Here is an 11,681-nt window from a genome sequence, read left to right as displayed (position 1 = left end):
TAATAAAAAATAATATTTTAACTTCACTTAATACTCGTGTTTTGTTTCATGGGTAGCAGCATAAGATTTAAATCAATACTTGACATTATAAATACAAATTTATTTTGGAGGATCCAGTAACCGACTAGATACACCACACAAACAGAAAAACTAAAAAAGATTGCGCGGTCGGGGAATCGAACCCCGGCCCTTCGCGTGGCAGGCGAAGATTATACCACTTAACCAACCGCGCTTTTATATTATTGTAATCCTCAGATGTCTAGTTGACCCTTACGTAATAACCTAACACGTGACTATCACGTGAACCTATTCCTATTGGCTAGAAGAGTACTCTTCAAAGTACAAGTACAAAATAAAGTATGAGATAAAAGATAAAGATTTATTAATTATAATGTGGGGTTATTTATACTATCTAAATTGATTGATGTTTCATATGTATGTAATTGTTTTATGCTAAATTAGTTTATGGCTTTGCTTGTTTGTTCTTATGACATATAGTTTTGATTTCTTGTTTGGTCTTGCTTTCGTGACCTTTGGTTTAAACCTTCGTTTGGGTCTTGTGAGTTCCATTGCGTCATAGTAGTTCTCGGTACCGGGCTGTTGTGCCGGAACTATTTCATTGGCTGGATTGGTTCTGACATTAGCCCCCCCTAGGCTCTGTGCTCGTCCCTGAGCACCTAAAACTGGAGAGCCGATTGAGATAGAGCTAGGAACAGTGGAGTCAACCATAGGGGAATCAACCATAGGAGAGTCAATGTCAGTTATAGATTCAGAGTTTTCGAGAGTAGTGTCCATAGGTACGGGTGCATGTTTAGTGATAGGAGAGGTAGGTAAAGGCTTAAATTGTGGACTTGAGGATTTTTCGGAAGTAGGACTTGGTGGTGTTGGATCGATAGGGTCAATAAAATCGGTGACTTCATTTTCGGTAATAGGTGGAAGAATTATTTTTTGTAAAACCTGGGTTCCAGTTTCTTTTTCGAAATCACGCCAAATTTTTCTTGTCTCAGTCGGATTAAACCATGGTTCTTCGGGTTTCGGACCATTAGCAGCTTTTAAGCGATCAACGTGAACGAGTGATTTCAATGGTTCACCCGCGATTGTTTCCAACTTGTACGTTCCAAAGTCAGGGAAATTTTTCACCACCATGTAGGGACCTTTAAAAGTTGGTTCCAGTCCATACTTGCCTTCGTTTGTTAGCATTACCATGTCACCAATTTCAAAAGATACAGGCTTGATGGCAGCATCCCAGCGAGTCTTGTCCTTTTCACCCATGGCTTTCATTCTAAACTCTGCAGCAGCACGGTCTTGACCTAAGGACGCCAATTCACGTGAGGTGAAATCGGCTACAGTTCGAGGATCTTTAAAAACCGATGAGTCAATGTAAGGACGCATGACATCACCAGGTATGCGAGGTTGTCGGCCGTAGGTTAAATAGTAAGGGCTGAATCCCGTGGTAGAATGTATGCGAATACGACAGGCCCAAAGGGCAGCATGGACGAAATCATCCCAACGATGAATGGCACCATTAGTGTACTTTCGAAGCATTTGTTTTATGACGCCGTTAAACCGTTCAACCTTGGAGTTCGTGCGGGGGTGATAAGCACTGGTAAGTTTGTGGTTAATACCAACACGCTTTTGGTACTCTTTCATTAATAAGCTGCAGAAATTAGATCCACGGTCGGTGATCAACTCAGAGAAGTTTCCAAAATTCATGACAATTTCTTCATACAAGAAATCAGCAACGTTTTCAGCCGAAGCAACTGGCATAGCACGAGCAACGCACCAATTTGTAGCGTAATCAACACCAATTAACAACCAACGATTACCTTTTGTGGACGTGGGCAGATCTAAGAAATCCAAATGCCAACGATCAAATGCGGTGGGAACTTTTAGTGGGTGCATAACATCCTTGTGAGCTAGACCTCGTCGACTATTTAGTTGGCATGCCGGACAGAGTTTCAACCAGTCAATAATATCTTGTTTGATTCCAGGCCACCAAAAACGAGAGAGCATGTAGTACAACGTGGTTTTTATTCCTGCGTGACCTAATGATTCATGATATTTGGCAAGAGTATCCGCCCGTTCTTCGAAAGGTAAATAAGGTACATCATGAACTTGATCGGTATTTGGCAGTTTAACATGTCTATAAATACGATTGGAGATAATACTGAAGTTATTTTGTTCTTTGTTTAACACGTCGTTAATCTCATCTGATTTTACCTTATCCCTTGATAGAAATAGTAATGGCCAGTCCGCACGTACCAGAGGAGGTAGTTTATCCCAAGCAGCATATAACATGTCAGGTTCGAGTGATTCTTCTTCAGGAGCCATCTCTTCTGACGAGTAGTTCATACGCGATAGAACATCAGCAATTTGGTTGTCTTTTCCCGCTTTGTAAACAATGGTTGGAGCCATAGCTTCTATTTCGTTGATCCATCTGACAAGTCGACTGGGAGGATTTTCTTTGGATCGGAAATATTGTAGCGGCATATGGTCAGAATATACGGTATAGCCAGCAGGACAACCATCAACGTAGCAACGCCATTTCCTTAGAGCATAAATTATACCCAACAATTCTTTTTCTTGCGCAGGCATACGAGATTCGCTTAACGTGAATTTTTTGACTCGAAACAGATTGGATGCCAAGGCAATTCGGAATCATCATCAGGTTGGTAGAGTACTGCACCACATCCACGATCGGACGCATCGACTTCAATTTTGAAAGGTTTGTTCATGTTAACGAGTTTAAGAACAGGATTTGAAGTAAGCACCTTTTTTAGTGTATTGAAACTTTGTTGGCAATCTGGGTTCCAAGTAATGGGCCGTTTCTTGTGACCAGTTCCACGAGTGAGATCAGTTAGAGGGGCTGCAATGGAAGCAAAATCTTTAATAAATCTTTTGTAAAACTGTGCAAATCCAATGAATTGTCTGACTTCTTGAACGTTAGTTAGTTTGGGCCAATGTTCTAGAACTTTCACCTTTTCCGGGCTTGGTTTGACGCCATTGCTTGATATATGAAAACCCACAAAAGTTAGTTCCTTTTTTCCAAAATTGCATTTTTTTAAATTCACGATAAGTTTTTCCTTTCGCAACAATTCCAATACATGACGCACATGTTGTTTATGTTGTTCCAACGTATCACTCCAGATAAGAATGTCGTCTAAGTAAACTAACGCAAATTTATCAAGGCAATCTGCAAGGACATTATTCATCAATCGTTGAAACGTAGGTGGTGCATTTGATAGACCAAAGGGAAGTACAAGAAAAGCGAATTTGCCATAGCGTGTATTGAAAGCTGTTTTGTCGATATCTTCATCCGCGATTCGAAGCTGATGATAACCAGACTTGAGATCGATACTAGTAAAATATTTGGCACCGGCTAATCGTTCCAAACATTCATCAGGGCGCGGTATACTCGACGAATCTCTAACGGTAAGTTTATTCAAAGCTCTATAGTCAATACACATTCTTAATTTACCCGGTTCTTTTGATCCTGGATCAGGCTTTTTTCGAACGAATAGAACGGGAGCGCCCCAGGGAGAGCTACTTGGCTTGATCAACCCCAATTTGAGTAACTCTTGAATTTGCATTTTTAACTCGTCCAATTCCAATGGAGACATCTTGAATGGAGGTCTTGATATCGGTCTTGCATCGCCAGTGTTAATAATATGTTGAATCCCACGGTCTGGTGGTAATCCAGGCAGATCAGTCTTAAAAATTTCATCAAATTCTTGAATCAGCTTTTTCCAGTAATCATCATCCGTTGTTTGTGAATATGCGCCGTCAGGTTTTTCAGTGTCTCGGATGCAGAGCAAAAAACTATCCGCCCCTTTCTTCATATATCGGTCAGCTTGTTTATGTGATATTAAATAACTAAGATCGGATATAGAAGTGAGTGACGAATGTTTTGTATGTGCTTTAGGTTTTAATTGTATACTTCCATTATTTATGGACCAGACATCAGTGTCCCAATTTGGAATAGGTTTTTCTTGTTTTAACCACGAGCGTCCTAGAATGAGATCGAATTTCGTTGGAAAAACATAGGCCAATATAGAGGTGGTATAACCATTTAAGTTCACGTTTAAGTTTATCTTGTACTTAATTTCGGATATTTCGCCACCAGCGGTTTCCACTCGTCGATTGAGTACTGGGATTAGTTCTTGACCTGCCGGAATTATGTGGGGTGATACATAATTTTCGCTTGCACCTGAGTCAATCAACACCTGTAAAGATTGTCCATAACAAGTACCATCATATAACGGCAGTACTGTGCCGAGAGTATTTAGTTCATCCAAGTGATTAAATTCCTCAGTCAAATCATTAGTGGGATAGACAATAGGGGTCAATTCGACTACGGATCTATGTGGGCTTTGAACATACGCGATTACATCCTGTTTTGTTTGGGGTTCCAAAATAGGATAGTCTACTGTGTCACTAGGGTCAAAAGCATATGGGTCAAAATCAATAAGTTTATTATTTTTTTGTTTAGCATTATCACCGACATCTTGTTCCATATCAATTAAATTAATGGAGTGTCCATATCGACGGTTACGTAATTCATCCAGCTTTTTAATTTCATTCAATCTTTCCCGACAAAAACGCTTGATGTGACCCGTTTTGTTACAGAAAAAACATACAGCATTGGAGTTTGAATTTCCACCACCACGCGACCTATTGTTGTTGTAGCCACCACGACTATTTCCATTTCGGGAACCACCGTTGTTTCTGTTGTACCTATTATTTTGTTGGCGATTGTCAATCCAATCCAACTCCATTGGGTCGTCAATGTAAGTTTTAACAACAGGATGACGTGCTGGAGGTCTAAACAGTGTTTCTTGATGATGAGCGCTGTCAAATGTAAGTGCTGATTTAGCTGCAGTTCTGAGGGTACCATCGTAGTATTGTCGGACGTAAGCGGCAGTGTTTACGTTTGACAATCCGCGCATGAATTTGTCACATGCCTCATCATCTGTCATGTTTTTGATAGCTAATTTATAATCCATAAAAGTATTGATGTAAGAGTTCAAGTCACCTGTTTGCTGTAGCTTCGCAATTTTGTCTCTTGCTATAAGTTCGGAGTTTTCAGGACAGAAAAAATCGACTAAAGCTCGTTTTAGTTCTAACCAGCCAAGAGGAGCCTCGCCATCTCTTGGTTTTTCAATCGTTCGGTACCAAGTGTCAGCCTTGTCTTTGAGTAGTCCTATAGCATAAGTACCAGTTTCGTCGTCCTTCATTTCTTGAACACGAGCATAGTTTTCAACAGCAGATATCCACCCATCGATTTTTACAGCATCACGGTCACCATAATAGTCATCAGGTTCCTTTGCTTTTATATTTTTGTTCTTGTTCACTTCTCGCATCAGTTTTGCCAAGTTATTAACCAAATCTGCCATGTCATTGTATGACGCCTTAGCCTCTTGATTTTCAGCCATATTAATTCTTGTTTCCCTTTGAACGCCTGGTGCTACCAATTGTAATCCTCAGATGTCTAGTTGACCCTTACGTAATAACCTAACACGTGACTATCACGTGAACCTATTCCTATTGGCTAGAAGAGTACTCTTCAAAGTACAAGTACAAAATAAAGTATGAGATAAAAGATAAAGATTTATTAATTATAATGTGGGGTTATTTATACTATCTAAATTGATTGATGTTTCATATGTATGTAATTGTTTTATGCTAAATTAGTTTATGGCTTTGCTTGTTTGTTCTTATGACATATAGTTTTGATTTCTTGTTTGGTCTTGCTTTCGTGACCTTTGGTTTAAACCTTCGTTTGGGTCTTGTGAGTTCCATTGCGTCATAGTAGTTCTCGGTACCGGGCTGTTGTGCCGGAACTATTTCATTGGCTGGATTGGTTCTGACATTATGACATATGCTGTGAGGTTATAAACGTCGATGATCAACTAAAAGCTTCTAGAACGTTTGTAAAAGGAAATATAGAAGTTTGTTTAACTAAATGAAGATTGGCTCTTTCCTTATCGAGAATAATCCTCTATTATCATTATTTCAAGTCGCGTCAACCACACTCATATAATCGTTTCTCACTTATCAAAAAGAATACACCTTTGCAACATTTATACACCTTTTTATATCACTTTTCAATTCATTACAAGATTACAACACCTTTTTCCAACACCTTATTTTATTTTCAGTACACACATTTCAGTATCAATTTTATTATCGTTTTACACTATTTTATTTATCATCAAGTATTTTATTCAACAAGAAGATATGTAAACAGCTTGTTCCCCAAATATGGTTTTCCAAGTCAAGACATTCTAGTTGGTTTTACAAGTTCTCTCAAATATGTTCATTTCAAGTATCAAGTCAGTTCAGATTGGAATTTACATATGGATTTCTATTATTTTATGCACATATCTTAATTTGGAAAGAAATAATTTATCTCGAGCTCAGACAACATTGAAATGTCTCTAAAAATGCTTCGGTTATAATCACAATTACTCAAGAGAACACTCATATCTCAACACAATTATCTTATTAGATCTTTTAGTATAAATACGCTTTGAATTCTTATATTTTAATAAACTTATCCTTTTCTTACTTTAAAATTTGTTATTGTAACTATTACCTGTGTGGTTTCTTTCTGATTGATCGTCTTGTGTTACTTTAATAAGTACCCGTCAATCTTAACGTAGGTTCCTATTACTGTAAAATGGTTCGATTATTAGAGGTTATTAACATGGCAGTGCCCTTTATTATTGTTTTAGTCTGCACAACCTCTTTGATCTATTCTATTTTATCAATTACTATCACTCCAAATCACTTAACAGAGATTTACCACTTCGTGTACAAATACACCATTTCAATTAAAAAAGTTTTTAGCTTATATATATTCAACATTGTGAAACAATTTTGTCACGTGACTGTCACGTGGAAGAATTTTGATTGGTTTTCAATGCGTGATTTGGTCTTTAATTGGGCATATTTCACCGACTTTTGTTTCGCTTTATGTTTCGCATTGCCTTTACTTGCATGATTACTAGGTTTAATTTAAAGAAAAATCCTCCGAATGATAGAAATGTCAAGCAGATGCTTTGAATAAGACAAAACTATTCGTACATGCAACACTATCAATATTATTGGAGAAAAAGGGTCTATCATTCATGTCACTTTCTATAATCTTCTGTAAACAGTTTAATTATTTGCCAATATGGTTGATGTGATTAATAGCCAACATATTGGTTGCTCTGACTTGCATTGTCAGACTTTTATTACATACTATATTATTGGTTACAACGCCAAATCACACACGCATCGCAATAAATAGTAGACAAGCCGACTCGTGGAATAACAGGAAACAGTAAACTACATATACTTAAATTATAGAAGAGCGATATTATTATAACAAACACGGGTACCGTAACAGCTGAATGCATATACCGATTGAAAGTTGAACTTTTTGTCTATAATTCAATTGCAAAGACATCTATTATTTCTAACTTAAAACTGAATTAATGTGAGAGTTTAAGCCCACTATTGAAGGTTAAATGAATTCGCAGAGAGCCTAACTCTTGATTTATTATTAAAAGTCAATATCTGCTACTAGACACATATGATCAGAGCCAAAGTTCTTATTGGGGAGAGAAGGTCTCAAAAATTCTTCCTTAGGCAGCATCAATATCCGCCTAATAGCAATTGAATCGTCATCCTTTTCTAAAAACATATAGTCCAAAGTTCCTTGAAATTGTGAAGTATAATTCGTAAACTTTGGTTCGCCAAATGATCCCAGCTGACTTCGATCGTTGCTGATTTTTCCAAAGTTACTATATACACTAGTCCAACTGGGTGTGCCTCTATGAATTTCGAGAAGCTGATCTAGAGTTGCAAGTTCGCCTGTAATGGAAACTGATTCTCCTTCCTCATCATCTTCCGCACCCATTTGTGCATTGTCGTCTTTATTCTTATACAGGCGAGATTCATTTAAGTCATCTAATTCTGCTTGGTCTAGTTGATTTTTTGTCAGGATTGAATATCCTGCATCGATAGGTTCTGAATTAAAGTCTACATAAAGTTTAGTATAAGTTAGAAAAATAGTTCCAATATATTACCTCCTAGAAGCAATGATATCCACCGGTGATTATGTTTCAATGTCAAACGAGATTTAAATTCCATAAACCTTTTTTTATAAATTGTAATCTGTCGAAATCTTTCGTAATTTGCACAAGGCTTCCAGTACAAATGAGTATTTCCAACAACAAAACCAACTTTGGGATTTCCTTTTAATTGTAATGCGATAAGCTGCGCTACGTTTCCAGTCATGAACGAGGGTGGACACGTATCGTCTGTATTATAGTCCACTGTGCTGTAATCTATTATGTCAAACTTTTCGATTTTGTAAGCAATGCCACAACCTATTACGGTTATAGTTTAAGTACAGGGTATACATATGATTCATGCTGTTTATACCATGGCGTTTGACTGGATGGTAATAATATTCAACAGCATAGCCTATGCTTGCAAGGACACCCTTATAATAGGAATCAAAATTATCCAACTCTAAAAGTCTAATAATTAGAAACAAGAAGTTCTAGATTGGTTCCGAATATACCTTGAATGCTTATGATATCCGGGTGATACAGTTTTATCTCGTCTACAATCATTTTTCGTCGAAGTTTCTATATTCATATTAGAATAGGCAGCAGCAGTTGAAATTTGACAGTTTCCGTTACCCATTTTAAAATTTCACCAGAATCAGGAAACAATTCACGTTTAATGAGCGATTGTGCTAATAACTACAGAAAATTAAGGAAACATTCCTGGGTAAAAAAAAAAAACTTACATTAAACGTCATGACACGAACATTCCCTTCAATAGTTGACAGCTTATTTTGGTCGGACACTGTCTCAAACACGCGCTCCAAAACTTCTGGAACAACAGACTGGACTTGGGGTTTGGCATTTTGTTTCTTTTTAAGTTCTTTTTTGGCTAATTTAAGTCTTTTTAATTCCTCCACATTTGAAGGCATTTTTGGGTTCATAGGCTTATTTTCTTGACTCATGTTATTTTATAAAAAAAATTACAAAAAGATTATAGGGCGCTATTTATATTGACTTGTGTCTATCCGCAGCAACAGGAGCAAGAACCTTATTTTTTAATTTAGCTGACTGCGGTTTAAAATTATTTTCAGACAAACAGAAGAAATATACTAAAAAAGATTTTCAGACAAATGTAAAAAATAATCAGACAAGATATCCATCCCAGTCAATACAATTTTTTGTATCGATAATGTTACAAGGAATTTAAAGAGGACGGCAGATTATTTTCAACCAACACTTCACGATTTAAGTGAGAAAAAGAAAGTGTGAAGGTACCAACAAAGGTTCCTGCACCTGTGCAGATAATTGACATGGTCTACTTGTAATGTAATGATAGAGAGAATAATCTTCGGGTAGGACATAGCGGAGGAAAAGAAGATAATGATAGAGAGTATGGCGGTGAACATGCTTTTCTGTCATTTCATGGTAACACAGGTATTCGGCGGTTATCATCTGTCGAATATTACAACATGAATGGAAGTACCAATCGTCTGAAGTTGGAACGAGACAGAAAGAAGGGACAAGGTGTGCAAACAATCGAGATAAATATACCTTCTGTGAAGTAAGCAGTTGCAGATAAATATATTACGCATGTGAAATACATGATGCAACATATGGACATACTATTTAGTTTTAACAATTTTCAAACAGCAAGAGTCAAATGATGTAACTACATCGGAAAACAGCGTGCCCTCCAGGATGCTATTAATATCCTAATTAATGGATCAAAGAAGTACAATAAGGGACGACGGAAGAAAACAAGAAAAAACAAGAAAAAACAAGAAAAAACAAGAAAAAACAAGAGAAAAAGAAGCAAGACAGCTGCAAAGTATCAAAGCAACACCCCTCAAGCCAGCTCAAGACGAGGAATGAGCGCTTCTAGGTATTACTAACATACTCATGGATATTGTTCCTCTTCTATTTTTTTTTTTTCCCTTTTTTTTAAAGCAGAAACTATAAGAGGGTGACAAGAGTAAAATGCCATTGATAATTTTTGCGGACAGTCTCAATAATAAAAGTCACGTAAAAATCAGTGTGCATAGGCATGGTGTCTTTGAGATGATATACATACAATTAAGGCTACGGGAAAAACTTGGAGAATAATTGCTGCTTGACATAGATGAATATAAAACATCAAAGGTGAAACATATACGCATCTATAAGATGTAATTACTGATAAAATATCATTTCTTTCTTAGGACCGCAATGGCTGCCTAGAAAGTAGTCTAGAAAATTTAAAGCATATAAGTGGAATGGACAACCGATCAATTCATTAAATATTCTTCTGCAAAAAATGCAATATTCGTTGGCTACGAAAAAACATGTACACCATTGCCACGTCAATTTGGAGAGGCGATGGCCGACCCGATATATTTATAAGACAAAGCGCCACATCCAATGTGGTTGCCACGCCCTCACCGGCGATGGCTTAAAGATGCTTACAGGTAAAAAAAAAATATATATAGTCTAACACTAGATCTGAATTTCTATTTTTATGTCGTCTGAAGAAGGTAAGCGAATGTCTAAAAGTGAATTTTGATTCATATGGAAAAAAAAAACTGACATTGTCTGAACGTGAAGTGTGAACACTGTAGATTCCATAAGCTGAACCTTAGACTGGGATAACATATCTGGGGGTTACTCAGACCTATATTTTTGCTCCAAAGGCTGTTATTAAATACATCGACCAATAGTTTCTGAATCCAAAGGCTACAGTTTAAGTTACTCGACAATTGAATACAGTTGTGTCTTCTCATTTAAACAATGGGATCTTTGAAATTTGCTGTATCAAGATAAAGACTTGTTGAATTTATTGCATCAATAAAAAAAAATCAGGATAAAAATAAACGGAATCAAAAAGGAGAACAATCAAATAAACACAATAAAAAAAGACATAATCACAATCAAAAAAACATAATCAAAAAAACATAATCAAATATTATAGAACAATAAAATACATGTGTAGATATGATATTTATTTTTAGAAAATGAACCGTTTTTAAAAATACCAAGAACCTGTTGGCTCTTTAGAAAACTATTTAAGAACAACGTTACGGAGGTAAACATCCCTTTCCAGTTTTACATACTTTTTTTGTCTTGAATAGACTGACTTTTTGCTTATTATGATGGAGAATTCGAATCGTTCTGCCCTTTCTGTTTGTCGTGCTTTCGCTTCCCAGAATCACATGAGTAAGTACAGAGGATGGGGATCTTTGAATGGCACTGAGCAATGGACAATGCTTAAATCAATGCAAGAGGAAGTAGTGGAAATCGATCCAAAGAGGAGGATAACGAAGGAGAATACGAAGGTATTACATGTCTCAAAAGGCAAAGCAGAAACAGAATATACCAAGAAAAAAAATGGAGAAGCAAGCGGGAAGACTTCAAAAGATATCTAAAGTTGTTGCTGGTGATGACGCAAAGAAGTGTAAACGATGCACAGAGGCAGGCGTTTATAATGAGGAATGAGCTCATACCACGACTCGATCCCCATTGTGTCCTTTTCATCAGAATACGAAGCAAGAGGCAATAACTGCTGCGTTAGAGACAAGTTTCATGCAACAAAACAACAACTTACGTCCAATTAGATTCTAAAGACCTGCAACAGACCCCCAATCA

The 11,681-nt window shown here is 36.9% G+C and overlaps 2 protein-coding genes and 1 non-coding gene across 3 annotated transcripts; 1 reads left to right on the top strand and 2 right to left on the bottom strand.

The window, feature by feature from the left end:
• Nucleotides 1-161: 161 nt before the first annotated feature.
• Nucleotides 162-232, bottom strand: EV154DRAFT_t12. The gene has a single exon. It is a non-coding gene; the product is annotated as a tRNA-Gly (tRNA).
• A 7,253-nt stretch (nucleotides 233-7,485) lies between these two features.
• On the bottom strand, nucleotides 7,486-9,185 carry EV154DRAFT_492791 (Endonuclease/exonuclease/phosphatase). Its single transcript, XM_051599719.1, has 6 exons — nucleotides 8,807-9,185; nucleotides 8,697-8,759; nucleotides 8,576-8,642; nucleotides 8,434-8,523; nucleotides 8,076-8,378; nucleotides 7,486-8,028 (listed from the first exon to the last, which is right to left on the bottom strand). Exons 1-6 carry the CDS (start codon nucleotides 9,023-9,025, stop codon nucleotides 7,550-7,552), a joined length of 1,221 nt encoding a protein of 406 aa, XP_051462664.1. The 5' UTR covers nucleotides 9,026-9,185; the 3' UTR covers nucleotides 7,486-7,549.
• A 1,870-nt stretch (nucleotides 9,186-11,055) lies between these two features.
• Nucleotides 11,056-11,531, top strand: EV154DRAFT_547579 (uncharacterized protein; the record flags this gene model as incomplete). Its single annotated transcript, XM_051604765.1, is given in 2 exon segments — nucleotides 11,056-11,371; nucleotides 11,391-11,531. The coding sequence occupies 2 exon segments, from the start codon at nucleotides 11,186-11,188 to the stop codon at nucleotides 11,529-11,531; spliced, it is 327 nt and encodes a 108-aa protein (XP_051462663.1). The 5' UTR covers nucleotides 11,056-11,185.
• Nucleotides 11,532-11,681: the final 150 nt, after the last annotated feature.

The sequence above is a fragment of the Mucor mucedo genome, assembly GCF_025094135.1.
Source record: "Mucor mucedo strain NRRL 3635 chromosome Unknown EV154scaffold_6, whole genome shotgun sequence".
NCBI lineage: Eukaryota > Fungi > Mucoromycota > Mucoromycetes > Mucorales > Mucoraceae > Mucor > Mucor mucedo.
This window is presented reverse-complemented; position numbering and strand designations above follow the sequence as displayed.

What these genes read in the sequence shown, in the direction of transcription:
- EV154DRAFT_492791 (XM_051599719.1), bottom strand. Translation starts at nt 9,025, where the DNA reads ATGAGTCAAGAAAATAAGCCTATGAACCCAAAAATGCCTTCAAATGTG. An exon ending in CTGGTGAAATTTTAAAATGG is followed by an intron (nt 8,643 to 8,696) that starts GTAACGGAAACT and finishes ATATGAATATAG; the next exon opens with AAACTTCGACGAAAAATGAT. An exon ending in CCATCCAGTCAAACGCCATG is followed by an intron (nt 8,379 to 8,433) that starts GTATAAACAGCA and finishes TAACCGTAATAG; the next exon opens with GTTGTGGCATTGCTTACAAA.